The sequence below is a fragment of the Balaenoptera borealis genome (genome assembly GCF_965194805.1).
Source record: "Balaenoptera borealis genome assembly, chromosome: 4".
Lineage (NCBI taxonomy): Eukaryota > Metazoa > Chordata > Mammalia > Artiodactyla > Balaenopteridae > Balaenoptera > Balaenoptera borealis.
In genome coordinates this window covers 37244325-37272002 of record NC_138861.1, presented here as the reverse complement: position 1 = coordinate 37272002, position 27678 = coordinate 37244325, and the positions used below count along the sequence as shown (strand labels likewise).

The window sequence follows — 27678 nt, the reverse complement described above, 5'->3', positions numbered from 1 at the left end:
TTAAGACCAAATTTACCCCACAAACACTAGACCTGCTCTTGCAAAGATATTCAAATGGATGTGCTCCAGGTTTCAAAGCACTACAGACAGTTCATAGTACTTATCACAGTTAATCCCGCATATGAATGTATAAATTAATCTCTCCAAACAGTGAAACTGCCTAGGGGCAGGAACCATATTCCCCAGTCATGAGAACATTCTAGGGTGTTTGATAGTCTCTCAAAGATGTTCCCAAAATAAAAAGATGTTCTTGATGTTACTGAGATATCCAGGAGACAGGAGTTTACAGTGATGGTCTCCAAATATCCAATGACAGGTTCTCCAATGACTTACCTGGAAGCTTAACTTTTATGTGTACTACATAAGTGTTTCCCTTCTCAAATTTTCGACTGTTTCTTTATTCAGAAATATATGAAGGCCTAATACATGCCAAGAACTCTGCTAGAACCTGTATGTCTTTCTAAGCATTTTGCCACTTGTATAGGTGATTTTAGTGATACCTGAGATTTCACCACTGAGGGACACTTGCAAGAACAAACTACCATTCAGCTTTCATAAACTTTTTTTTTTTCATCTTAATGACAGCACTGTTATTTTGTTGTAATTCCTTCCAGTATTTTTCCCCAGTGTTTATTATTTATTAGATATTTGCAAACATACTTAGTAAAGTTTGAGTCATGATTTTTAACTTAACATATCTTAAGATTTTTATTTGCAGGTGGCTGAATTTCTTCAGAAAAAAATATTTTAAAGGCCACTAACCACTGCGCTGTTAGAATCAATTTACATAACCATTCTTTGACATCTATTTTGATTCCACTTGTTTGCAGACGAATGCAGTGGTGAACATCATTCCCCTTCTATTTAAAACAACACCCATTAGGACAGATTTCCACATGTCTGATTGCAGAGCCCAATGAAACAAAAATTTATAATAGCTCCTCAGGTGTGTTAACTGATACTTTCCAATTCATTATTATTATTATTTATTATTATTATTCCCATTTGCTGGTTTACCAGATGCTTCCAGAGATATACAAGAATGCCAATTTCTTTACACTGTTGCCAGCACTAGGTATTTCCGCTAAATACATTTTAATGTTAGTTTAATAGGCAAAAGGGACCTGCTGCCTGTTTTCACTTCCATTCCTTTGTGGAACAGTCAGGTGGAACATTCCAGTCCCCTGGAGAGGGCAGAAGCATCACATCTCCAAGGAGACCCCCCTATGGCCGCTGCTCTCCTCCCCAGCTCCTGCAGGAAGCTGCCCCTGGCCTCTCGCTGTTGGAACAGCCTTCCTGTCTGTGAATCAGTCCCAGCGTCACGCATGTGCCTTTGTCACGGCACGTTTGTTCCACGGTCCGCTTCATCACAGGGCTGCCCATGCCCTTTCTCTGTCCTTGCCAGAGACCCAGCTCTGCGGATAGAAACTTTTTAAAGGTTTTATCCTTTTAAATAACCATACAATTCACTCCTCTTTTTTTGACATTTAAAGACTGATTTTATTAAGTGCTTAGTATAGATCAAAGACTGTGGACTAATGATATGCAGTTTTTCCTCAGAGCTGCTGTGTTTATTCCCATACAGTTTATAGAATAATAGCACTTAGACAAAATATTTCATTTCAGCCAGTGTTTCACGGCAGTTTGACATTTTTTCCGTATGTCTATGAGTCATATGAGTTCTAATCTTAGATAACTCTTCCTTGGTTATAAGCATAATTTCCCAACTAATTTTATTTGAATTCGTAAAACAGCCAAACAAATTTAATTTTCCCAATAGTGATGCTAACATATGCACCCCATTCTTGGGATTATTTTATGAAAATTCTAAATGTATGAAAATGTTTTTGCATGAACTTATTTATTCCATATACTGACCATTTCTGGTGTGACAAATCTCAAGTTCTTACCACTAAAAACCAAATATTACCTTTTATCTTACTTCTTAGTGCTTTTCCAACTATTTATTGCATATGATAATGCTCATTGATTATTGATTATAGATATTCTTGGAAAAAATGATTCTGTAGTGAGTTCTAGTTGCTCAGAGATTTGTGTGAATGTTAAATTTGCTATTTTAACTGCAACCAGGAAAATGAGGGCCATTTCACAAATAAATGTGTAAGGTTAGAACTGTTAATATTTTGATGCCCAGCATACAAATGGAACAGTGTTGAATATTTGATTGCTTTATGGCTATACACATATGACATAAACACAAACAAAAAATTAGGTAAGTTAATTTTTGCATAAAATTAAATTGAGTCAGTACAGATAGAAATTTATTAGAACTATAAAGTAATTAGACCAGTTTTAGAGTTGTTCAATCTCATATGTCCTAGTCATATCATGTATACACATATAAATTGAATGTGAATTTTAAACTTCCTAGAAAATTTTAATCAAAAATTTATTAACCAATGAACTAACCTAATCCACTATACTGAACGAGTAGCTTTATTTTCAGATTTCACCGAATCTAACTTTTTGTTATTGGACTACACACCCTGCATACCCAAGGAAGAAAAATATTCAAACTAAACTGTGATGTAATAGTTTCCTACTGCTTAGAATTTTGATCTTATACTTAATAAAAGAGCTATTTTAGACTCACACATAGGTATTTTTTACGACTCTTGAGAATTCATGTAAAAAGAAAATATAAACAAAGTAAGGTTATTATACTCCTCAAACATCTTTGCATTCAAAGTCCAATTCTTCTGAATCACTTTTAAACTCAGAATTGTCACTATCTTTTTTTCCTCATCCATATTATCTTTTGTGTCATCAAGAACGTTGGTGCTGTGTAGCCTTTCTTAAAATGGTGCCCCAGTACCCCCTCCAGTATTTCTTCCAAGTCATGGACACTCAGTCTACCAATCTTGAAGCTAGTACTCTCTTATCTTCCAGAATTTCAGTGAAAGGTTTTTAGAAAACAACCCATCCTCATATTTCTTTCTGAAATTATCCTTTAATAGTTGTTGACAGAAAGATCAAGGCATTGCAAGTCATAACCAGAAACATGGACAAATCCAGCAACAGCTATGACTTGACTGCTTCCTGTCTGACAGAGATTATAAGATGCCGCCTGTTCTAAGGGATCCCGATTTCAGAAATGTTAAAATATGGGAAAGTAGGTGTTTTAGAATCAGTGAAGTATGTATTAGAGTTGCTAGATTTTTCTATAGTTGCAATAATTTAAAAATTTGTAGCAAAGCTTCTCCATATGCCATATTTGACACCATCCTATCTGGAGCTCCTATGAATAAATCCTTGCCCTATAAACATAAAGAAATGCCCATGCAAGAATCAGCTCAATTGTTAAACAACCTCTTCCTTTCAGAATTTCATCTTGTGATCTATTAAGGGTCATGGCACAGATGCTCACTGGGAACTGTTGACCTATGAAAGCAAAGAGAGGTAGTTCTAGGGATTCAGACACGTTCAGGAGTAAGAGTTTTTCCTTTATTATGCTCCATTGAAGAACACAATTACAGGGGTTTTTGTTATTTTAAAAATCTCTAAATTCTGGATTTTGTCACTTTAATAAAACAATTTCAACAGTTCTGACATGATTTGATAATGGAATTGCATATCATCTTAGATCTACCATTCTTTTTTAGGGATTGACCAAAAAAAAAAAAAAGCCAGACATTCAACAGATATTGAACTTCTTCAGCATGCTTAATTTGGAGCCATTATTTTGAAATCACTTCTTGCTTTGTCCGTAACGTTTTAATTCCTTGTGGCTCTGAATCAGCAGTCTTTGAACCAGCAGTCAAATGTCCCTTGAGCGGGACTTTGGCTTCAACTACCTCTGCAAAAGGCAGTCACAGCTTATGATACCTTGGATGGAGCTGTTTTCAAAAATTACTGTTTGTCTCTTTGGTTGCTCAAGGATTTTTCACCTTGGTTCTTAATGTTGTAGCCCCCCAAGTGTTCTTCACATAGAACATCACTACAACTGGCTCCTAGAAGAAAAGAGCCCATCTCTTTAGACTGGCTTTCAAATAATTAGCTCCTTTAGAGAAATTTTTAGACTCTTTCCACTTCTTATTTTACTGTTTAGCTCTTACTCCTATGAAACTAAGATTTGTATATCTTTGGGGTAGCATTCAGATCATGAGGAACTAATGAGTATTTGGGACTCAGATTTGTAAAATGAGAGCAGAATTCAAATAATAGAAGTTTCTGAATATAATTCATTGAAATCTTTAAAATGATGTGCCTCTCTTTTATTTTTTTTGGCCGATGCTCCCCACGTGTTATTTATTTGTTTGTTTGTTCAATATTCTAGATACAAGTACTTTATTATTTTTTCTTCCAGTTTTATTGAGATGTTATTGACATACAGCACTAATTTTACAGTATAATGATGTACAGTATAATGATCTGACCCCTCTATTCTTTATGAAAGAAAAAAAAAATAGCCAAACTTGTTTTAGTCATTCTGGGTTATCTGAGCTGTGCTAACAGTCGCCAAAATCTCAGTGACGTATAACAATAAAGTCTTATTTCTTGTTATGTAAATTCTTGCCGTTTGCCAGATTCTTGTGCCAGGAGCCAGGCTCCTTCCATCTTCAGGCTTTATCCTTCCTTCCTTGAATCCTGGTTAGGAGATTTCAGAATCCTCTATTTTCATCATATTTGTTCTAATACCTCCAGAACGTATTATATGAATCGCATATGACTCCCCTCAAAGAACTGGTTTCATTTGCGAAGGAATGTGGAAATTTTCAACCTTTTTAGAGGTTTTATTTTTTTTTTAAATAACAGCTTTACTGAGATATAATCCATATACCATACATTTCTCCTTTTAAAGTCTACAATTCAGTAGTTCTTAGTAGGTTCACAGAGTTGTGCAGCCATCGCCACTATTTAATTTCAGGTAATTTTCTTCACTTCTAAAAGAAACCCACACCCATTAGCAGCCACTCCCAATTCCCCCACCCGCACCCGCATGGCCTCTGGTAATTACTAACCTACTTCCTGTTTCTATAGATTTGCCTGTTCTGGACATTTCATGTAGATGGACTCATGCAATATGTGGGGTATTTTGTGTAACTGGCGTCTTTCACTTCGCATATTTTCAAGGTTTATCCATGTCGAGTATGTATAACTACTGCATTCCTTTTTGTGGCTGAATAATGTTCCACCATACGAATACAGCACATTTTGCTTATCCAGTCAATTGATAGACATTTGGATTGTTTCCACTTCTTAGCTATTATTATAGCATTGATATGAACATTCATGTCCAAGTGTTTGTGTGGACATGTATTTTCATTTCTCTTGGGTATATACGTAGGAGTGGAATTCTTGGGTCATATGGTAACTGTATATTATACTTTTTGAAGAACTGACAAGTTGTTTTTCCAAGCAGCTGCACTATTTTACAATCCTACCAGCGATGCATAAGAGTTTAAAGGCTTAAGTTCTAACTCACTGTATACTCCATCAAAGACGAGCTGCATATTTTTAAAATATACACTTTACATTTCATTATCCTGATAACTGTCTTACACTTTCTAAAGCAAAGACACAAAAAAATCTTCTCTTTACTGTGATATTAAATGAGATGACACTCCAATAGTGTCTTATTTTATTTTTTCTAGCCAAGGACAGATGGCAGAAGCAGTCAAATACTTGAAAAAAGTTGTGAAAATTGCAAGAAACAATTTTCAAAGCCTAGATTTTGTGAGAGCAAGTACAATGCTTGGAGACATCTACAACGAAAAAGTGAGTATAATGTGTTTCTTGCTTATACGGGAGAAATTTGCAGAATTTTAAACTTCTGTTTTTATTTGATCCTCACCTTCTCATAGCATGTTGTACAGAATGGCTCCAGGACTGCAGGACTTAGTCAATGCACAAGGCAGTGACTGGGAAGAGAAATGCCTCTTACTTCTTCCTCTTCCAGGACCTGACCGCCATCTTAGCCCAGTCACCACAATCTGCTAACGCTGATTCCTATCTTCACAGCCAACGCAGAGTCAAGTGATTTGGGATTTGAAGAGCAATTAAAATACGTCAATTCAAAGAAACTTTGTTATAACAGTTGGCTCTTATCTGCTGGCACTAACATTCACCTCTCTTGCTCCAAATTCTTGTTTTATTAATCCAGCTGCGATGCCTCCGTTAGGTCCCTCAGGTGAAGAATGGACAATCCCAAGAGTAATTCTGAAGGAAATATGGAAATCTAGCAATAGGTTGGCTATGTGAAAGAAGAGGGAAAGAAGAGGAAAAAGTCTAAAATAAAAGTATCTCATTCAGGGGCTATTACTCGTGAAATGCATTCATCATAATGGACTTCTGGTTTATTTTCTCCTGACTTTATCTTTTATTACGCAGATTCTCCTTTAGAAGCAGTATGAAAAAGGCTTGTTTCTCCAGTTATAATTGCAGTTTTGATCATGAGTAGGATCTATCATTTTTGAGGGTAGTGACATTCTCACACTGTGTTGATACACCTTGTCTGAATCTTTTTGAGAGACAATGTATATAATAATGAAAAGTACTAACTCTGAGACCATACTGGATTAAAAGCCCAGTTTTCTCCCTAACAAGATCTGTGACCTGAGACAAGATACTTACCTTCTAAGGACTTCAATTTTCTCACCTCATAAGGTTGCTGTGAATGTTGACTTAATATATGGAAGGCACTTAGAACAGTACCTGGCAGGGGAAGCAAGTGCCATCTATATAAAGTGGTACAGCCATTCTTAACATCCATACCCTTATGTGATATCACACAATTCCCCTTTTCCCGAGGCTCAGAGGGTTTGAGTAACCTATGCCAGGTCTCCAAGCTTCCAGGGGGCAGTGGTATTCAAACTCATACCCTGAACCACTATAGTCCTTTATTTGCCATATAATTGATTTTGATTATTTCAGAATTATTTAGGCATTTTTTTTGAATTTTTGAATTTTATTTTATTTATTTTTTATACAGCAGGTTCTTTCTTATTAGTCATCAATTTTATACACATCAGTGTATACATGTCAATCCCAATCGCCCAATTCAGCACACCACCATCCCCACCCCCCAGCAGCTTTCCCCTCTTGGTGTCCATACGTTTATTCTCTACATCTGTGTCTCAACTTCTGCCCTGCAAACCGGTTCATCTGTACCATTTTTCTAGGTTCCACATACATGCATTAATATACGATATTTGTTTTTCTATTTCTGACTTACTTCACTCTGTATGACAGTCTCTAGATCCATCTACGTCTCAACAAATGACTCAATTTCATTCCTTTTTATGGCTGAGTAATATTCCATTGTATATATGTACCACACCTTCTTTATCCATTCGTCTGTCAATGGGCATTTAGGTTGCTTCCATGACCTGGCTATTGTAAATACTGCTGCAATGAACACTGGGGTGCATGTGTCTTTTTGAATTATGGTTTTCTCTGGGTATATGCCCAGTAGTGGAATTGCTGGATCATATGGTAATTCTATTTTTAGTTTTTCAAGGAACCTCCATACTGTTCTCCATAGTGGCTGTATCAATTTACATTCCCAACAACAGTGCAAGAAGGTTCCCTTTTCTCCACACCCTCTCCAGCATTTGTTGTTTGTAGATTTTCTGATGATGCCCATTCTAACTGGTGTGAGGTGATACCTCATTGTAGTTTTGATTTGCATTTCTCTAATAATTAGTGATGTTGAGCAGCTTTTCATGTGCTTCTTGGCCATCTGTATGTCTTCTTTGGAGAAATGTCTATTTAGGTCTTCTGCCCATTTTTGGATTGGGTTGTTTGTTTTTTTGATATTGAGCTGCATGAGCTGTTTATATATTTTGGAGATTAATCCTTTTTCTGTTGATGCGTGTGCAAATATTTTCTCCCATTCTGAGGATTGTCTTTTCGTCTTGTTTATGGTTTCCTTTGCTGTGCAAAAGCTTTTAAGTTTCATTAGGCCCCATTTGTTTATTTTTGTTTTTATTTCCATTACTGTAGGAGGTGGATCAAAAAAGATCTTGCTGTGATTTACGTCAAAGAGTGTTCTTCCTATGTTTTCCTCTAAGAGTTTTATAGTGTCCGGTCTTACATTTAGGTCTCGAATCCATTTTGAGTTTATTTTCGTGTATGGTGTTAGGGAGTGTTATAATTTCATTCTTTTACATGTAGCTGTCCAGTTTTCCCAGCACTGCTTATTGAAGAGACTCTCTTTTCTCCATTGTATATCCTTGCCTCCTTTGTCATAGATTAGTTGAACATAGGTGCATGGGTTTATCTCTGGGCTTTCTATCTTGTTCCATTGATCTATGTTTCTGTTTTTGTGCCAGTACTATATTGTCTTGATTACTGTGCTTTGTAGTATAGTCTGAAGTCAGGGAGGCTGATTCCTCCAGCTCCGTTTTTTTCCCTCAAGACTGCTTTGGCTATTCGGGGTCTTTTGTGTCTCCATACATATTTTAAGATTTTTTTGTTCTAGTTCCATAAAAAATGCCATTGGTAATTTGATAGGAATTGCATTGAATCTGTAGATTGCTTTGGGTAGTATAGTCATTTTCACAATATTGATTCTTCCAATCCAAGAACATGGTATATCTCTCCATCTGTTGGTATCATCTTTAATTTCTTTCATCAGTGTCTTACAGTTTTCTGCATACAGGTCTTTTGTCTCCCTAGGTAGGTTTATTCCTAGGTATTTTATTCTTTTTGTTGCAATGGTAAATGGAAATGTTTCCATAATTTCTCTTTCAGATTTTTCATCATTAGTGTATATGAATGCAAGATATTTCTGTGCATTAATTTTGTATCTTGCAACTTTACCAAATTCATTGATTAACTCTAGTAGTTTTCTGGTGGCATCTTTAGGATTCTCTATGTATATTATCACGTCATCTGCAAACAGTGACAGTTTTACTTGTTCTTTTCCAGTTTATATTCCTTTTATTTCTTTTTCTTTGATTGCCATAGCTAGAACTTCCAAAACTATGTTGAATAATAGTGGTGAGAGTGGACATCCTTGTCTTGTTCCTGATCTTAGAGGAAATGCTTTCAGTTTTTCACCATTGAGAATGATGTTTGCTGTGGGTTTGTCATATATGACCTTTATTATGTTGAGGTAGGTTCCCTCTATGCCCACTTTCTGGAGAGTTTTTATCATAAATGGGTGTTGAATTTTGTCAAAACCTTTTTCTGCATCTATTGAGATGATCATATGGTTTTTATTCTTCAATTTGTTAATGTGGTGTATCACATTGATTGATATGCTTATATTTTTTTTTAATAAATTTATTTAGTTATTTATTTTTGTCTGTGTTGAGTCTTCATTTCTGTGCAAGGGCTTTCTCCAGTTGTGGTGAGCGGGGGCCACTCTTCTTCGCGGTGTGTGGGCCTCTCACTGTCGCGGCCTCTCCCTGTGGAGCACAAGCTCCAGACACACAGGCTCAGTAGTTGTGGCTCATGGGCCCAGTTGTTCCGTGGCATGTGGGATCTTCCCAGACCAGGGCTCGAACCCGTGTCCCCTGCATCGGCAGGCAGACTCTCAACCACTGCGCCACCAGGGAAGCCCGATTTGCATATATTGAAGAATCCTTGCATCTCTGGGATAAATCTCACTTGATCATGGTGTATGATCGTTTTAATGTGTTGTTGGATTCTTTTTGCTGATATTTTGTTGAGGATTTTTGCATCTATATTAATCAGTGATATTGGTCTGTAATTTTCTTTTTTTTTAGTATCTTTGTCTGGTTTTGGTATCAGGGTGATGGTGGCCTCATAGAATGAGTTTGGGAGTGTTCCTTCCTCTGCAATTTTTTGGAAAAGTTTGAGAAGGATGGGTGTTAGCTCTGCTCTAAATGTTTGATAGAATTCACCTGTGAAGCCATCTGGTCCTGGACTTTTATTTGTTGGAAGATTTTTAATTACAGTTTCAATTTCATTACTTGTGATTGGTCAGTTCGTATTTTCTATTTCTTCCTGGTTCAACCTTGGAAGGTTATACCTTTCTAAGAATTTGTCTATTTCTTCCAAGTTGTCCGTTTTGTTGGCATAGAGTTGCTTGTAGTAATCTCTGCGATGTCTGTTGTAACTTCTCCTTTTTCATTTCTAATTTTATTGATTTGAGTCCTCTCCTTCTTTTTCTTGATGAGTCTGGCTAATGGTTTATCAATTTTGCTTATCTTCTTAAAGAACCAGCTTTTAGTTTCATTGATCTTTGCTATTGTTTTCTTTGTTTCTATTTCATTTATTTCCGCTCTGATCTTTATGATTTCTTTCCTTCTGCTAACTTTGGGTTTTGTTTGTTCTTCTTTCTCTAGTTCCTTCAGGTGTAAGGTTAGATTGTTTACTTGAGATTTTTCTTGTTTCTTTAGGTAGGCTTGTACAGCTATAAACTTCCCTCTTAGAACTACTTTTGCTGCATCCCATAGGTTTTGGATCATCGTGTTTTCGTTGTCATTTGTCTCTAGCTATTTTTTTATTTCCTCTTTGATTTCTTCAGTGATCTCTTGGTTATTTAGTAACGTATTGTTTAGCCTCCATGTGTTTGTGTTTTTTACGTTTTTTTCCCTGTAATTCATTTCTAATCTCATAGCGTTGTGGTCAGAAAAGATGCTTGATATGATTTCAATTTTCTTAAATTTACTGAGGCTTGATTTGTGACCCAAGATGTGATCTATCCTGGAGAATGTTCCATGCGCACTTGAAAAGAAAGTGTAATCCGCCGTTTTTGGATGGAATGGCTTATAAATATCAATTAAATCTTTCTGGTCTATTGTGTCATTTAAAGCTTCTGTTTCCTTATTTATTTTCATCTTGGATGATCTGTCCATTGGTTTAAGTGAGGTGTTAAAGTCCCCCACTATTATTGTGTTACTGTCGATTTCCTCTTTTATAGCTGTTAGCAGTTGCCTATGTAAGGTGCTCCTATGTTGGGTGCAAATATATTTATAATTGTTATATCTTCTTCTTGGATTGATCCCTTGATCATTATGTAGTGTCCTTCCTTGTCTCTTGTAACATTCTTTATTTTAAAGTCTATTTTGTCTGATATGAGTATTGCTACTCCAGCTTTCTTTTGATTTCCATTTGCATGGAATATCTTTTTCCGTCCCCTCACTTTCACTCTGTATGTGTCCCTAGGTCTGAAGTGGGTCTCTTGTAGACAGCATATATATGGGTCTTGTTTTTGTATCCATTCAGCAAGCCTGTGTCTTTTGGTTGGAGCATTTATTCCATTCACGTTTAAGGTAATTACTGATATGTATGTTCCTAATACCATTTTCTTAATTGTTTTGGGTTTGTTTTCGTAGGTCCTTTCCTCTTCTTGTGCTTCCCACTTAGAGAAGTTCCTTTAGCATTTGTTGTAAAGCTGGTCTGGTGGTGCTGAATTCTCTTAGCTTTTGCTTGTCTGTAAAGCTTTTGATTTCTCCATCGAATCTGAATGAGATCCTTGCCAGGTAGAGTAATCTTGGTTGTAGGTTCTTCCCTTTCATCACTTTAAGTATATCATGCCACTCCCTTCTGGCTTGTAGAGTTTCTGCTGAGAAATCAGCTGTTAACCTTATGGGAGTTCCCTCGTATGTTATTTGTCATTTTTCACTTGCTGCTTTCAATAATTTTTCTTTAATTTTTGCCAATTTGATTACTATGTGTCTCGGCATGTTTCTCCTTGGGCTTATACTGTATGGGACTCTCTGCGCTTCCTGGACTTGGGTGGCTATTTCCTTACCCATGTTAGGGAAGTGTTCAACTATAATCCCTTCAGATATATTCTCTGGTCCTTTCTCTCTCTCTTCTCCTTCTGGGACCCCTATAATGCGAATGTTGTTGTGCTTAATGTTGTCCCAGAGGTCTCTTAGGCTTTCTCATTTCTTTTCATTCTTTTTTCTTTATTCTGTTCTGCAACAGTGAATTCCACCATTCTGTATTCCAGGTCACTTATCCGTTCTTCTGCCTCAGTTATTCTGCTATTGATTCTTTCTAGTGTAATTTTCATTTCAGTTATTTTATTGTTCATCTCTGTTCGTTTGTTCTTTAATTCTTCTAGGTCTTTGTTAAACATTTCTTGCATCTTCTTGATCTTTGTCTCCATTATTTTTCCGAGGTCCTGGATCATCTTCACTATCATTATTCTGAATTCTTTTTCTGGAAGGTTGCCTATCTCCATTTCATTTAGTTGTTTTTCTGGGGTTTTATCTTGTTCCTTCATCTGGTACATAGCCCTCTGCCTTTTCATCTTGTCTATCTTTCTGTGAATGTGGTTTTTGTTCCACAGGCTGCAGGATTGTAGTTCTTCTTGCTTCTGCTGTCTGCCCTCTGGTGGATGAAGCTATCTAACAGGCTTGTGTAAGTTTCCTGATGGGAATGACTCGTGGTGAGTAGAGCTGACTGTTGCTCTGGTGGGCAGAGCTCAGTAAAACTTTAATCCACTTGACTGTTGATGGGTGGGACTGGGTTCCCTCCCTGTTGGTTGTTTGGCCTGAGGCAACCCAACACTGGAGCCTACCTGGGCTCTTTGGTGGGGCTAATGACAGACTCTGGGAGGTCTCATGCCAAGGAGTACTTCCCAGAACTTCTGCTGCCAGTGTCCTTGTCCCCACAGTGAGCCACAGCCATGCCCCGCCTCTGCAGGAGACCCTCCAACACTAGCAGGTAGGTCTGGTTCAGTCTCCCCTGGGGTCACTGCTCCTTCCCCTGGGTCCCGATGCACACACTATTTTGTGTGTGCCCTCCAAGAGTGGAGTTTCTGTTTCCCCCAGTCCTGTTGAAGTCCTGCAATCAAATCCCACTAGACTTCAAAATCTGATTCTCTAGGAATTTCTCCTCCCATTGCCAGACCCCCAGGTTGGGAAGCCTGACGTGGGGCTCAGAACCTTCACTCCAGTGGGTGGACTTCTGTGGTATAAGTGTTCTCCAGTCTGTGAGTCACCCACCCAGCAGTTATGGGATTTGATTTTACTGTGATTGTGCCCCTCCTACCATCTCATTGTTGCTTCTCCTTTGTCTTTGGATGTGGGGTATCTTTTTTTGGTGAGTTCCAATGTTGTCCTGTCGATGATTGTCCCTATTTAGGCTTTTTTTTTTTTTAAGGAAATAAGAGCTTGAAATTAATTTGAATGAATAAAATTACTATCTTCAGTTCCTGCTATGGGAAGCATGCTTTCAAACAGGGCATCTCATCTCTTTTTACACCCCTCTCTCTTGCTCACCCTGGCTCATTGGTCTCCTCCCTCCACTCCCCTCTCACTCACAATCAGTAACCCCCTTTTGTCTTGACTGTCACCCTCTTTCTTCTCTCCTCTTCCCTCGCCCCCCTTGCTCTCTTCTCTCCTGCCCCTGTCTTTCTAGAACCACTCTCTCCCTCTCCGTTGTCCTCTCCTCTCCCTCTGGTCTCCCCTGATTTGTTGTCCCTCTTTCTTTGTGCCCCTCCAGTCTTTCACCCCCAGGTTTTTCTCTCTGCTGGGTGCTCCTTCTGCCACCCCCATTTCTGTGATCTACCCTCTGCCTCTGGTGACTCCTGTCTTGTTGTATTTGTATTTCCTTTTGTTTGCTTTTCAGGATACAGTGGCAAAAAAAAAAAAAAAGAGAGAGAGAGAAGGCTTATGCCCTTGTAAGGCTTACAGTCTAATGGACAAGCTTATCCTATAGTGGCAGAATTGACACTTCTAGTAAATATAGTCCTACCTTTTAAAAGGATTGTTCTTCAAAAGAGAAGTGCAAAAAGCACAAATTGTTTTACCCTACCACCAAACAATATCCAGAACTCAGTTTTTTAGTATAATGTGGACATCAAGTATTAGCCTGTATTTTCCCAATTACAGAAAGCATAAGGAAGGTAAAAACAATAAACATTTCTGAGGGGTAATATTTTTATACTTGCATTTTCTTAATTTTTTTTTTACCAAGAGTTTGTATCTTAACAATATGTATTGTATTCTCTGATTAGTAATTCTTGAAGAAGAGTTTAATATCTAAAGCTAGAGACATGAGTAATATCCAAAGGCTGTGTCAACTACCAAAAGTTAATTTTTTTTACCAGCTTATCCTTATTCTAGTATAAAATTTGTAGGATTCCAAGTATTCATGCTCTCTTCAATATGCATGCCTTCAAATGTACAAGTTGATTCATATACCTTCATGGTTGCTTACATCTTAATGTAATAAATAGTCACTGATAAATAGTATAGTATTAAGAACATAATACTATAATAATTTTATGACATCATAGACTTCAAGAGAAAGCTTTATTTGATACTAAACTTGTTAATGTTACATTCAGTTTTTGTGCATTATTGTGATTCTTTGCGGGTATTTTCTCAAGTCAGAAAATCTACTGATGACTTCTCAGGCTGACTCCGAGTTGTTATATCATTACTATGAGTATAATTTGAAAATGTATAGCTAAGTGGATTAGAACTAAGTGATAGTTATTCTTTTCTCCTTGTAATTTTGAGACAAAGTGATAGCCTTGATGACATCCTGAATTTCCTCCTAGTTCTACAAAGCCATATCCTAGGAAAGCATTGACAAAGAGTTATTTCATGTCTGCTATTCAGTTGCTTATGAATGTTTCCTAATTGTATCAAATTCCTTTGTTCCAATTTTACACCCAAACAGTTTCACAAACTATTTGCACCACACACTATCTATTAAGCTTTCCCTTGAAGGAAACTGTAGCAAGACAGAGGAACTACACCAAGTTTTTCCCACCTGACTTTGAATCTGCACTCAACTATTTATTAAATGCGACCTTGGGCAAGTTAATTCTTTGATCCTCAGTTTCCTCATCTTTCAAATGTCAATAACAAGATACCTTGAAGACTGGTTATATGAGGATTAGAAATTTTAAAACATGTACGTGGTACCTAATAGAGTTCCTAGCATATACTGGGTACACAATAGCACTTACCTTCTTAATATCTCAAACTCAGATCTCTCTCCTCCATTGCAGACTCATTCTCACTGCCTATTTGACATCTTCACTTAGATCTCTTCAAATGTAACCTATTAAAAACTGAACTCAACTCATCAGCTTTCCCCTAAATTCTGTTTCTCTTCCTATTTAATGTTCAACCAGGATAGAATACTATTCAGGCATTTCATAGGCAACCTTCTTTTCTCAATCTGTGAGCTCTCCTTATCTGACCTCATACAGGCCCATGGTTTAAATACCATCCATACACTGATGACTCTTAAATTTATATCTCCAACCCTGACCTCTCCTTGGGACTCCAGACTTGTAAAGCCAGCTGCCTCCCTAGCATCTCTCCCTGGATGTCTTCTAATAGACGTCTCAAGTTTAATGTGATTCCTCCCTCCTTGACCTACTTCTCCCCAGGCATCCACATCTTAATAAATGGTACCATTATCCATCAACTCGATTGCTCAAGCCAATAATCTGGATATTCTTGATTCATCTTTCCCCTCCTGCTCCATATCCAATCCAGAAGCAAAACCTGACCTTCATGCCACCAAAACACTTCTTCTCTCTATCTCTGCTACTATCACCACATCTGGTTATGACACAATGTTTTCTCACTCGTACTATTGCAGTAAGCTCTGAACCCATTTCCCCATTTCTCCTCCATCCAATCCAGTCTCCACACAGAAGCCCAAGTAATCCTTTCAAAATGTAAATAAAATCATGTTATTTCTCGGCTTAAAATACTTCCTTTGCTTCCCAGTCTTCTGAGGACATAAATATAAATCCTCACCCTGACTTGAAACAATCTATATGAGATACATTACCTCCCTCACTCCCAGTCTCTGACTTTATTGCCTTCTACTCTCCTTATGCTCTCCACCAGAGCCAAAGGGACTTTTGTGGAGTTCTTCAAACATGCTGAGCTGATTTCTGCCTGAGTACATTTGCTTTAGCTGGAATGCTTTGCGTGGACCACTCCCCAATCTGAACTTCACATTGCTGGCTTCTTGTCATTCAGAGCTCAGCTAAATGCCACAACTTCAGAAAGGTCTTCCCTGAGTCAACCCAATCAAAAGTAGCCACAAACTCACTCTTTAATACTACTTTAATTTCCCATGCAGCACTTGTCTCATAGTTTTCTTGTTTGTGATATTTTTCTTCTTGTTGTTGAATGTGTCTAGAATGGAAGCTTAATGAGAAAAGAGACCAGATCTGCCTTTTTTAAAATTTCATTACCATTTCTAGAAGAGAACCTGGCACAGAGTTGGTGAACAAAAATATGCGAGTTCATTGGATCAATCCATAAATTTGTAACCAATTTTATACCAGTTGAGAGTAGTAGCCTCTCACTTTTGAAATTCCAAACTTCTGTTTCATTTTTGTCCAATATTTTGGCATTTTGAAAACTTGCACTGAATCTTTAAAAGCAACTCTAATATTACTGATATTTGTCAGTCTACCTTCTAAGAACCTCTACCAACTGCCCTTATCATACCTTTTCTGGCTTCATATTATTCATGCAATGTATTCTAATTGTATTCTTAACAGTAATTTCCAAGAAATAATATTGTTATAAGACCACAATTATAATATAAAACTGTATGTGGAAAAATACAGTTTTCTCTAATTATTATAGTGTTATTATAATTTAAGTTAACACATCTTAAAAACATCCTAATTAGTTTACCTTTTACTATATAATCATGGAAGATGGGCCACCCATCCCACCCACCTGATGTGATTGGTTTTTAATTGAAAATATATCATCAATGTAAAGGGGTCAAGTGAGAATATTTTAGGGAAAATAACTAGGTATAGACCCTTCATGACATCTTTTATTCTCTAATAAGAGCAGAGCATAATCACATAGTTAAAACAAAGGTAGCTCCAACACTAACACAGTAAGGAAATTGTGTAAGAAAAGATTCTTCCTTAGTCCTGAGAAAATGCCCATTTATTTTGAGCTTGCTCATTGGACAGAGTGACAATTCAGACACTAAGAAGGATCTGATAATAATCACAATAATGCATGAAAATTCTATGTTATAGTGTAATAATTCAAGTTGTGTTTCAACGTCTATGATGTCAAGATCTTGTCCTGAAATTGTCCACCTAATGCTTATTAGTGATATTTATAACATTAAATGAAGTTTTCTCTTCCAATAAGATGCACTTATGAAGTGCATAAATTCACTTCTATAAATTCACTTCTGTATTCCCAAACTCATATTTAAGATTGCCAGGATTAATTACTAGAATCTTCTGAATTTTATAACAGCATAGGGATTCACTGATAACAGGAACTGTGGAAAGTTGGACAGAACCTTTAGAGAAGAGATTAAATTTCGATAGTAAACTCTTTAAGAATGAAAAATCTGGAAATACAATGCACATTAATGAAACCTCGTTCTAAAAAGGTATGTATAAAAATTCTTGCATCTGAGAAGAACTAATGTTATATTTCTTAAGGGTGCCTTAAACTAGAAAAATCTAGCTTGATACCAGTTTTATGACAGGTATGTGTGTGTCTCAAGATTGAACACTAGACACAATTTGAGGGAAGAATAATTACCTAATTACAATGCCTAATTACCTATTATAATAATAGAAGTATTCAGGGGGAAAAAGCATTTGTTAAAAAAGATCTAATAAAAGTTATAGGCAGATGACTACTTCCACCAGCAGCAAGCTCACCTACTTGACCTTAAACTTTGTTCACTGCTAAATCTCTACTGCCTGGCATGGGCCTGGTAAATAGTAGTTATTCATTGGATGAATGAGTTTGTTCCAAAATAATAATATATCAAAAAAATTCTGGAAATTCAAATATATGTCCATTTATTTATGGTCCCTAATTCTCCTAATTGAAACCTCACCTAAAGCAATGAACAGCCTAAAGCTCAGGATTATAGCTAGAACAATAATTAGATATTTATACTTCTCTGTTTTTAAAAATAGAAACGTTTGGTCTAGTAATATATTTTCATCTATTTTGTCCCATATCTTTGATATCTAACAGGGCAATCTATAATTTTAATTAGTTTTATTGTCTTCAATATTGATATTATTTCTCAATCATATAATTTATTTCATTGACATACAAATATCTTTGATATACTTCTTTATTTTCTTAATTAAGTGATCTTAGTCTCATATAAATCCTGTTTTATGCTTTGAAATATGAGAAAGAATTGTTCACCTCAACAAACAAAAATTGTTATTGATGTAATATAGAGGAAGTCTGTTTAAATTAGAAAATTTAATTGGAGTGAGCCATTTGAATGGTTCACTTAAATTGTCCCTGTGGGTATATAGCAGTGTTACATGTGCTGCTCATGTATGTAACATAACTGTCACATAAGCCCTACTCCTCCCCCTCCTCACCTTGCCAGCAGCCTCTTTATTCAATCAGTTTTTCTGCTCTTTGGACTCTATGACTGTACAGAGATGTGTGGTTGTTGAGTATGCATTTTACCTGTAATGGAATATGGTATAAAGCTGTTTCTATGGTGTTTCTTTCATTTCCAGTTCCTTCATAAAACATTGTGAGAAAAATGACTTGAAAGCTCATAGTAAAACATTTCTCTTCAAGAGTGTGCATACATGTTTTTGTGCATATGAGAGAGAGAAAGAAAGGAGAGGGGAGGAAAGGGAAGAGGATGGACTCCCCAGGGTTATAAATCAGTGAAGAAAGGAAATTTTTCTTCCCTAGAGTCTTTACAAGTATAGCTTAATTGTAAAAATAATATCCCCTTTTGAGGAAGAGTTTTTAAGGAGGATTTTTAGAAGACTTGGGGAGGTGGCAGAAGATAGTCTTTTCTCTGAGGCTCAATTTCATTATTTGTAAAATAAGAATAATATTTCCTCATAGGGTGACCTATGAAAGCTAATGACATAATACATATGAAGTATTTACCACTGTCCCTGACACTTCATAAGAATTAGGTAAATGTTATTTATTTGTAGACAGTAGCTTTTAGAAGGAGAGATGAGAATGAGAAAGAAAGAAGGAAAGAAAGAAAGGGAGAAAGAGAGAGAGAAAGGAAGAGAGAGGGAGAGAGAGAGAGGGGAGGAAGGAAGGAAGGAAGGAAAGAAAGTAGGAAGGGAAGGGGAGGAAACCTTGAATTTTTGCAACTTAAAATGTTGCAAGGGACTTGGAGAAGATATAAACATTTAAATGATCTTTTGAGTTATGCTAGTGCTGTTGTCAAGACCATGTTATTTCAAAATCTTGTCTTCTTCCACATTCTTAGTCAAGAATATGTGCACATGGGAAAACACGAGTAATAATGGAAGAGCAGGAATATACATCCATTTTCACTCACCACTGATTAAATGGGTTGGCTAGAATGATCTCTTGCTGTGACTGAAAACAAAACCTGGTTAAAAAGATTTCATTTGGTAAATCCAATGCAACAAGTAAGAAAATTCCATCCAAATCAATGTGAATCAGTTCACTCTTTCCCAAACTTCTTTTTTCTTCCTTATATTAGGAAGCAAAATGCTAATATTTGACCATTTTTAATCCAAAAAAGATTAAGTTTCATACAGTTCAACCTGGCAGATACACCTTTCTTGGTGAATGAACTTCAAGATATCGCATGGATATTAATCACAGCTTTTAAAAGGAAACTTACTTATTCTAATAGAGGCCCCGCTTGCCATCTCTTTCTTCTTGAAGATGAACTGCTAAAACTGTGGAAGGATCACTGTGGCACATGCCAAGGTGGGCAGACATGTGGAATGATAAATTAAAATTAAGAAAAAAATTATTTCTCTTACATTTTTAGGGATACTACAACAAAGCTTCTGAATACTTTCAGCAAGCTTATGACACGACAGCAGAGATAACGAACATACCTCTGATGGATGAGACAAAAGTTCATTATGGAATAGCAAAAGCTCATCAGATGATGCTGACCATTAATAGTTATATAGAATCTGCAGATCTCACCAGCCTTGACTACCTGCTGTCATGGAAGGAGAGTAGAAGTGACATTGCACCTGATCCGACTATTGGTAAGGCCTTGGTTTCTGAAAACAATTTAGATCTTTGTACCATTCTTAATGGCTAAGTCATTTTCATTGCAAAGGTTTATTCGACCATTGGCAATTTTATTTTTATTTTTTCATTACTATGTGAATGTTGGATGCATTTTTGTGCTGTATCATACCTTCAATGTGTAAGGGAACATACAATATTGATAGATTTATTCAACTTGATAAATCACCATTTTTTCAGTTATCTTAAATATTCAACAGTAGGTACTGATCAGTTGTAAGGAATATGAAATAGGTTTATGTTTTAAAAAATGTTCAGTGTTGTACCTTATGGACAAGAGCAAATGCTCATAGATGCTAGTTAGTATTATACTCTTACTTTTCTGATGATAGTAAGTTTTCCTATTTTTTCTCAATTCAGGTGTGAATGCTAATTGAGAAAATATTTGATAGTAATTTCTCTTAATTCTACTTTTTTTCCTTACATACTTTTCTTGTGATAATTAGTCAAAATAGTCAATTAAAAACAAATAACTAGGGATTGACATGTATATACTGATGTGTATAAAATTGACGACTAGTAAGAACCTGCAGTATAAAAAAACAAACAAACAAAACAACTAATACTAAACTTTCATTGGGTTATTTGTATGGTAATGTGTTAATATAAATGTTTCAGACATTACATGAAATTTCTAAAAATCTTATATGTTCTGGTATAATGTTATAAGTCATAATTCTAGTTATTACTTTAAAATGTATATCTCAGAAATAACAACAACAAAAAAAAATGCAAATGCTCAGGCCTCACTCCAGACCTAATGAGGGAAGAACTCAGAAATCTAACAAGCTTGCTGGGTGATTTTGATGCACAGCAAAGTTTGAGAACCACTACTCTAGAATAATTTGACTAAAACATGGGATTTATGCAGGGTAGGTAGTGGTAAATAAAGTTGTAAGGGAAATTTAGGACTGCATTATCATGACAGGGCAATATATTAAATTTTAATGTAGTGAGAAAAAATAAATAAATTAAATTAAATTAAAAACAAACAAACAAATAACTAGAGGGGGAATGTAAGGGTCAGTTTTATGTATCAACTTGACTGGGCTCTAGTCCCCAGTTAAGAATTTCATTCTTTTTTATGGCTGAGTAGTATTCCATTGTGTGTGTGTGTGTGTGTGTGTGTGTGTGTGTGTGTGTGTGTGAATGGCACATCTTCTCTATCCATTAATCTGTTGATGGACACTTAGGTTGTTTCCATACCTTGGCAATTGTAAATAATACTAATATGAACATTGGGGTGCAAGCATGTTTTTGAATTAGTGGAGGTTTTTTTTTTGTCTATATACTCAGGAGTGGAATTTCTGGGCATCTCCTATTTGGAACTCTTTTTTTTTTTTCCCCCTTAGGCCATTTAGATGAAACAATAATTTGTTTTGGTGTTTATTTCCTCCATAGAATAAATAGTAAATAATAGTAAATTTGGCACAAAGAAATTTTATTGGTTCTTTTACATCAGTAGAATACCACTTCACCACTGTCTGTCCTCTAGTTAGAAAATAAGGAAAGGTCTCGTTCCTAATAGATCCATAATAAGAGAAAGCAAGATGAAGTCTTCAGATATAGAGGGCTTGTTGAATTTCAATGTGCTCAGTGCTCAAGAAATATTTATAGTTGACTATTAACTAACTACTTTCAGATAATACTTTGCTTATTCAAGATGTTGTCTTGTCATATATTTGGGCATTCGTTCTGTAGTTTTGCGTTATCTTCCCTTTAGGCTCTCACTTTTTCTGCCCAGGAGCTAAAGCAGAGGAAGTATGATCCATCTATTAGATTACTTGTTTTGATAAATGGTTTGGTGGAGAATACATTGAGCTACTCACATTTTCAGATTTATCTGGGATTAACCCTAATCATCATAATGATAATCATGAAAAACAAAATACCCCTCAAAACTAGCTTCTGATAAGAGCCATTTATTGCAATCCTGTTTTTGGCTTTTAAAAAATCTATTTTGCTTTGCTTTACTCTACGAAGTTATTTATTTTTCTATTCTTGTTACGTTTTATCTCCCCATTTTTTGTAAGGGCATGTTGTGCTCTAAAGTGCTTAGGAGGAAACAAAAAATGCACTTCAAAATATTATTCAGACATATAAAAAACAAACAAAAAGACAAAATATATGAACAAACCAATGAACAAAAACAGACACATAGATACAGAGAACAGAGTAGTGGTTACCACAGGGGAAAATGGGGAGGGCAAAATGGGTGAAGGGGAGCAACTGTATGGTGACAGATGAAAACTAAATTTTTGGTGGTGAGCACGCTGTGAAGTATACAGAAGTAGAAATATAGTGTTGTACACATGCAACTTATACAATGTATAAACCAATGCTACCTCAATAAAATATAAATTAAGAAAAATATTACTCAGACAGTAAAAATTCAGCTGTTCATGTGGTGGAGAAGATTAAATTTGCCAGAATGCTATAAAAGTACACCCCCTTACTGATTCATTTGACCAAGAATAGAAATCTATGCGTGGATGAGCTACATCATTATAAGAGTGAAAATAATAATCTTTAAGATTCAAATATAAATGAGAAGTTAGTTCTCATACTACTGGTACAGTCAACATTTTAAATGATAGGTATTCTGTTTGGAAATAAGACCTGTAGGACATTATCAAACACCTGTTGTTTACACAGACATAGTTTTACCTCAAAATACACTAAAAAGCTAAATTTTACACTAAAATTTTAAAATGCTTCAAAAATATTTCTTAAACCACAACTCGTATTATTCTATCTTTGCTCTGCTTAAAAATCTTCATGGACTCGCTACTGTCCACAAGTTAAACATAAGATTCTCAACCCTTTTTGACCACCTCCCTCCCCCAACAACACACACACACACACACACAATCACAGACACACACACACACGCACGCAACATACACTATTATCACCTTACTTCCAGCTCCAGTTCCCTCCAGGGAAATCTCTCCCACCTTGCAAGGTCCTTCTCAAATGCTGAAATCTTCCCTCACCCCCTCTCACTTGAATATTATTTCTTCTCTCTCTTCCCATATTGAATGTCATTCATTTCTCTGCAAGCATTTTTCATTTGTCATATTCTGCATCCTATCATGGCCATTTCTGTAATTGCCTTGTCTGCCCAATTAGAGTATGAATCTCTTGAAAACAGGTCCTGATTCTTGGTATTCCCTACAAAAGAAGGCACAATGTCTGACACCTACTAGGTACTAAGTAAATATTTGTCAGATTAAATAGAATCAAATGAGTATGTATGTCCTCGCCATAGGCTAGTTTGCACTAACCCCTTTTTGAAACAAGATTTGTAGTTCCCTGCCTCCTTGAAAAATATGGGGAAAAAACCCACAAACTAGTGATCTAACACTGTATTTTGATTACCATCCAATTATCACATGAATGCAGGACAACAGCAAGTACGATGTTGACAAAATGAAGAAATACAGAAATATTATTTGGAAATCTGAGGAGCTTTTAGGTTTTCAAATTTTACCTTTCTTCTCTGAAGAGGCATCTTTAATCTTGCTATTGAGGGGTCCCAGGTATTCAGAAAAAAGCAGATCAAAGATTTGAAAGATACATTATAAAAGCTGTGCAGTTATCTTCACCTGTGAGACTTCCATCCTCCAAACAAATCATTAGCTCACAGAGCAGGCAATATTCTTTTAAGCAGAGGAACATGACCCCCTAAGGGAATAGAGCAATGAGAGCACTCAGGTCTCTAGATAAAATAGAACAGTGATTCACCAGCAATCACCTCTCATCTTTGTATCTTTCAGAGGGAACACAGCAAATATAGGAACCTTCATACTCTTCTGATACGTTTAGATATGGCTGGAATGATTTCATACTCCTCCTTTCCCTTCCAATAGTAAAATAAGAATAGATTCTCCTCCCAAATTTAGGAATTTAGAAGGAATTCAAATTTTATTACAGTTCAATAAAATTATTCAAGCCCGAAGCAACAGAAATTGGCTCTGGAAGGCTTAAGTGTCTATGAATTTCTGCTGATTTCTCCAGAATATAGTTTATTTTCCTTACCAGAAGTATTAAGATGAACACACTGGCTAGTCAGTAAAGACACTTACTGTTTTCTACCAAAAAGCATGTAAAGGTTTCCTTGAGTGCCAAAACTATCATCCTAGTTTTATGAATCATTTAATATACTTAAAGGAAAACAAGAAAGAGCATGAATTTGTCTCTCAACCTTGGTTTGTGTTGGCTTGATGTGTGTTCCTTGGTTTAATGTCAAGCCACGTTTTCCTACCCTATCCTTTTCTTGTATTTTTCATTCATGAATTTAAACATTTTAAAGGATGTGAAAAAACCACATTCACAAGTGAGTCTCACATTCTATTATACTTTGATCTCTACTTCTGTTTGTTAAATAACAATAACAATGAGGGAAATGTTATGGAACTAGCCAAAAAGTCAGCAAGCAGGTTTTATATCATCCTATCGTCATAGAGCAAACCCGTCTCTAATAATGTGTTAAAAAACATGACATATAAAAAGAAGATTCTCGTGAAAATTGTGGATGAATCAAAGCTCACCCTACTGGCAGCTTGGTGTAATTGAGAGAGACTGTTACTCAAGAGTCTGATGACCCGGGTTATAATACCCTATTGAAGACTAATTAGCTTCATGACTTTTGGCAATAGATTTCACTTCAAGTCTCTTTAGCCTGTTATCTGAGGTTTGAAATAGGTCATTGATAAGATTCCTCTGGAACCAACCACAATTCCTCAGTAAGAGCATCTTCTAAACAAGTAAGATATTTTGTAGTCCTTAAGAATACAATCTAGAGCTTCATGAGCATTTTATTTGTTGTTTTCCCCCGTAAACACTGGTTTCTGAGGGTTTCCACAAGAGGTAATTATTATTATTTTTATTATCATCCCCATCATAATCATCACTATATCAAACAGCTGTATAAATGCCAAAATGCCGGATGTATTACTTGATCCTTCTGCTAGAATTTATAATAAAGGAGTTTCTAGCTATCTGATGTCACATGCAATTTAACTTTTCCCTGGTTAGTTGACACTGTTGAGGTTGCTAAACCTAGTTAACCATTTTATCCGCAGACTTTCAATTCATCCGCCTGTTTTCAAACCTATGTCATACTTCCCCTCAGCATTTCCTCAGCCCCTACTTTTTCCCCACTATTCCTGGGACCTCCAATTCCTATACATGCCTGGTTCTCTGATCATCATTATCTCTTCTTCATGCACTTTAGTTTGTGCACTCCTCTAATACCTTTGTATCTTCTGAAAATGAGTTAAAATCTTCTTGAATTTTTTTTTTTTTTTTGGTTTTATAGAATCAGGAAAAGACTGAGTTGTGTGGTTACCAAAAAAATTACTTGGTCCACATGTTTTATTTCCAAATGTTCTCAGGTCCAGGGGAAGGCAGTCATGCAATAATCTGAAAGACAAAATGGATCTATAATCTAGTTTTCTAGAACTCTAGTCCAGGATTCTTTCCATGCCTTACAGTTCCTTACATATTATCTTATAGCTAGTAAAAGCCATATCTAACTTTTTAAAAGATTACATTTTAAATTAAAGTCTGGTTAAAAATATTCAGTGAAAAGAAACAAGTGGGGCTTTACTTTTGGCCAAGATGGAGTAACAAGGAAAAGATTTACCTTCCTATCTTAAACACCTAAAAAAACCCAAACAAAACATATAAGACAAAAGTTTGCAGAAACTGGACAACACACAGTGCAGGACAGTGATCCCTGAGAAAGGGAAACAAAATGAGCTGAGCTGTATGATTTCCGCAAGCCTAGAGGAAGTTGCCAGGCTGTAACACAAGGAAGGGAACGAAGGTAGAGGCAGCCCAGGAGATCCTTGGGTTGAGGAGACTGAACTAGGAGTCCAGAGAGACCAAGATGGCTAGAATTCACAGCAAAGGGTACTAGAAAGGAGAGAGCTGCAGAGAAGGAAAGAGTGAGAGAGATTGACTGAGTGAGAGCTCCAGAGATATGCAGAGTCTTCTGCATACTGATCAGTATGTGCATGTAAAGAAACTATGGAAGGCTAAGGAAAGAACCACCCAAAAGGCTCAAGCAGAATAATCACCTAAGCTCACACAGAGCCAGGAATTGTTTATGCTCCCACCAGCCAGAATGGAAAAGCCTCATAAAATATGGGGCATCATGTGGAGGACTCATAAGCCTTAATAGTAGAGAAAAATTATCTCAAGATGAAAGGCTACTTTGGTACCACCTACCAAAGTTTAAAAACAAGTATCAAAAGCATCAAACTGCTTCTAAGTAACTTAACTGAATTCTAGAACAAAACTCAAGAATATTTATAGGAGTAAAAATATATAGCACCCAAAAAGGTAAACTCCATAGAATCTGGCATCCAATCAAAATTACATAGATACGCCAAGAAGCAGGAAGATATAACTCATGATGAGGAGAAAATATATAAATAGAAATTGATGCAGAAATGCAACAGATGATAGAATTAGCATACAGGACATAAAAATGTTATTAAAACTATATTTCATATGTTGAAGGATGTAATGGAAAGATTAAACATAAAGAGCCAAGAAAGATATTTTAAAAAGCCAAGTTGAATTTCTAGAAGTAAGAAATAAAATGTCCAAGATGAAAAAAAAAAAAAAAAAAACTTGGATGGGATTAGCAGCAGATTTAGATAATGCAAAGGACAAGATTAGATTTGGAAATATAGCAGTAGAAACTATCCAAAATGAAATACAGAGAAAAAATACTGGCATGTTAGAGAACCATGGGTAAACTTCAAGAAGCCTAAATGTGAGTAATTTGGAGACCCCAAAGAAGAGGAAAACAGGAGGGAACTGAAAAAATATTTTAAAAAATAATGAGTGGCTGATTTTTTTTTCTGAATTTGATGAAATCTATAAACCCAAATCTAAGAAGCTCTATGAACCCTAAGCAAAAGAAACATGAAAATTAAACCAAGATACACCATAATCACAGTGCTTAAAATGAGTGATAAAGTGAAAAATCTTAAAAGCAGCTATGGTAGTGGTGCAGTGTCACAAACATAGTAGGAGCTGAAGTCTCCCTGGAAACATGTAAATCAAACAAGAATGAATGAAGCAACTTATTTAAAGTACTAGAAGAAAAAAAGAACCATCAAACCTAGAATTCTATACCCAATGAAAGTATCTTTCAAAAACATAGTTAATACCATATAACCCAGCAATCCCACTACTGGGCATATACCCGGAGAAAACCATAATTCGAAAAGAGTCATATTCATTGCAGCACTATTTACAATAGCCAGGACATGGAAGCAACCTAAGTGTCCATTGACAGATGAATGGATAAAGAAGATGTGGCATATATATAAAATGGAATATTACTCAACCATAAAAAGAAACAAAACTGAGTTATTTGTAGTGAGGTGATGGACCTAGAGTCTGTCATACAGAGTGAAGTAAGTCAGAAAGAGAAAAACAAATACCATATGCTAACACATATATATGGAATCTAACAAAAAAAAAAGGTTCTGAAGAACCTAGGGGCAGGACAGGAATAAATACGCAGACATAGAGAATGGACTTGAGAACATGGGGAGGGGGAAGGGTAAGCTGGGACAAAGTGAGAGAGTAGCACTGACATATATACACTACCAAATGTAAAATAGATAGCTAGTGGGAAGCAGCCACATAGCACAGGGAGATCAGCTCAGTGCTTTGTGACCACCTAGAGGGGTGGGATAGGGAGGGT

The 27678-nt window shown here is 36.1% G+C and overlaps 1 protein-coding gene across 3 annotated transcripts in view; it reads left to right on the top strand.

The window, feature by feature from the left end:
* Positions 1-27678, top strand: part of TTC29 (tetratricopeptide repeat domain 29) — a 255421-nt gene that overhangs the window by 139877 nt on the left and 87866 nt on the right. For all 3 annotated transcript variants that reach the window (XM_082389007.1, XM_082389008.1, XM_082389006.1), the window contains 2 exons: positions 5616-5739; positions 19675-19903. In XM_082389007.1, coding sequence (XP_082245133.1) covers positions 5616-5739; positions 19675-19903 — 353 coding nt within the window. The remainder of the gene's footprint in view (positions 1-5615; positions 5740-19674; positions 19904-27678) is intronic.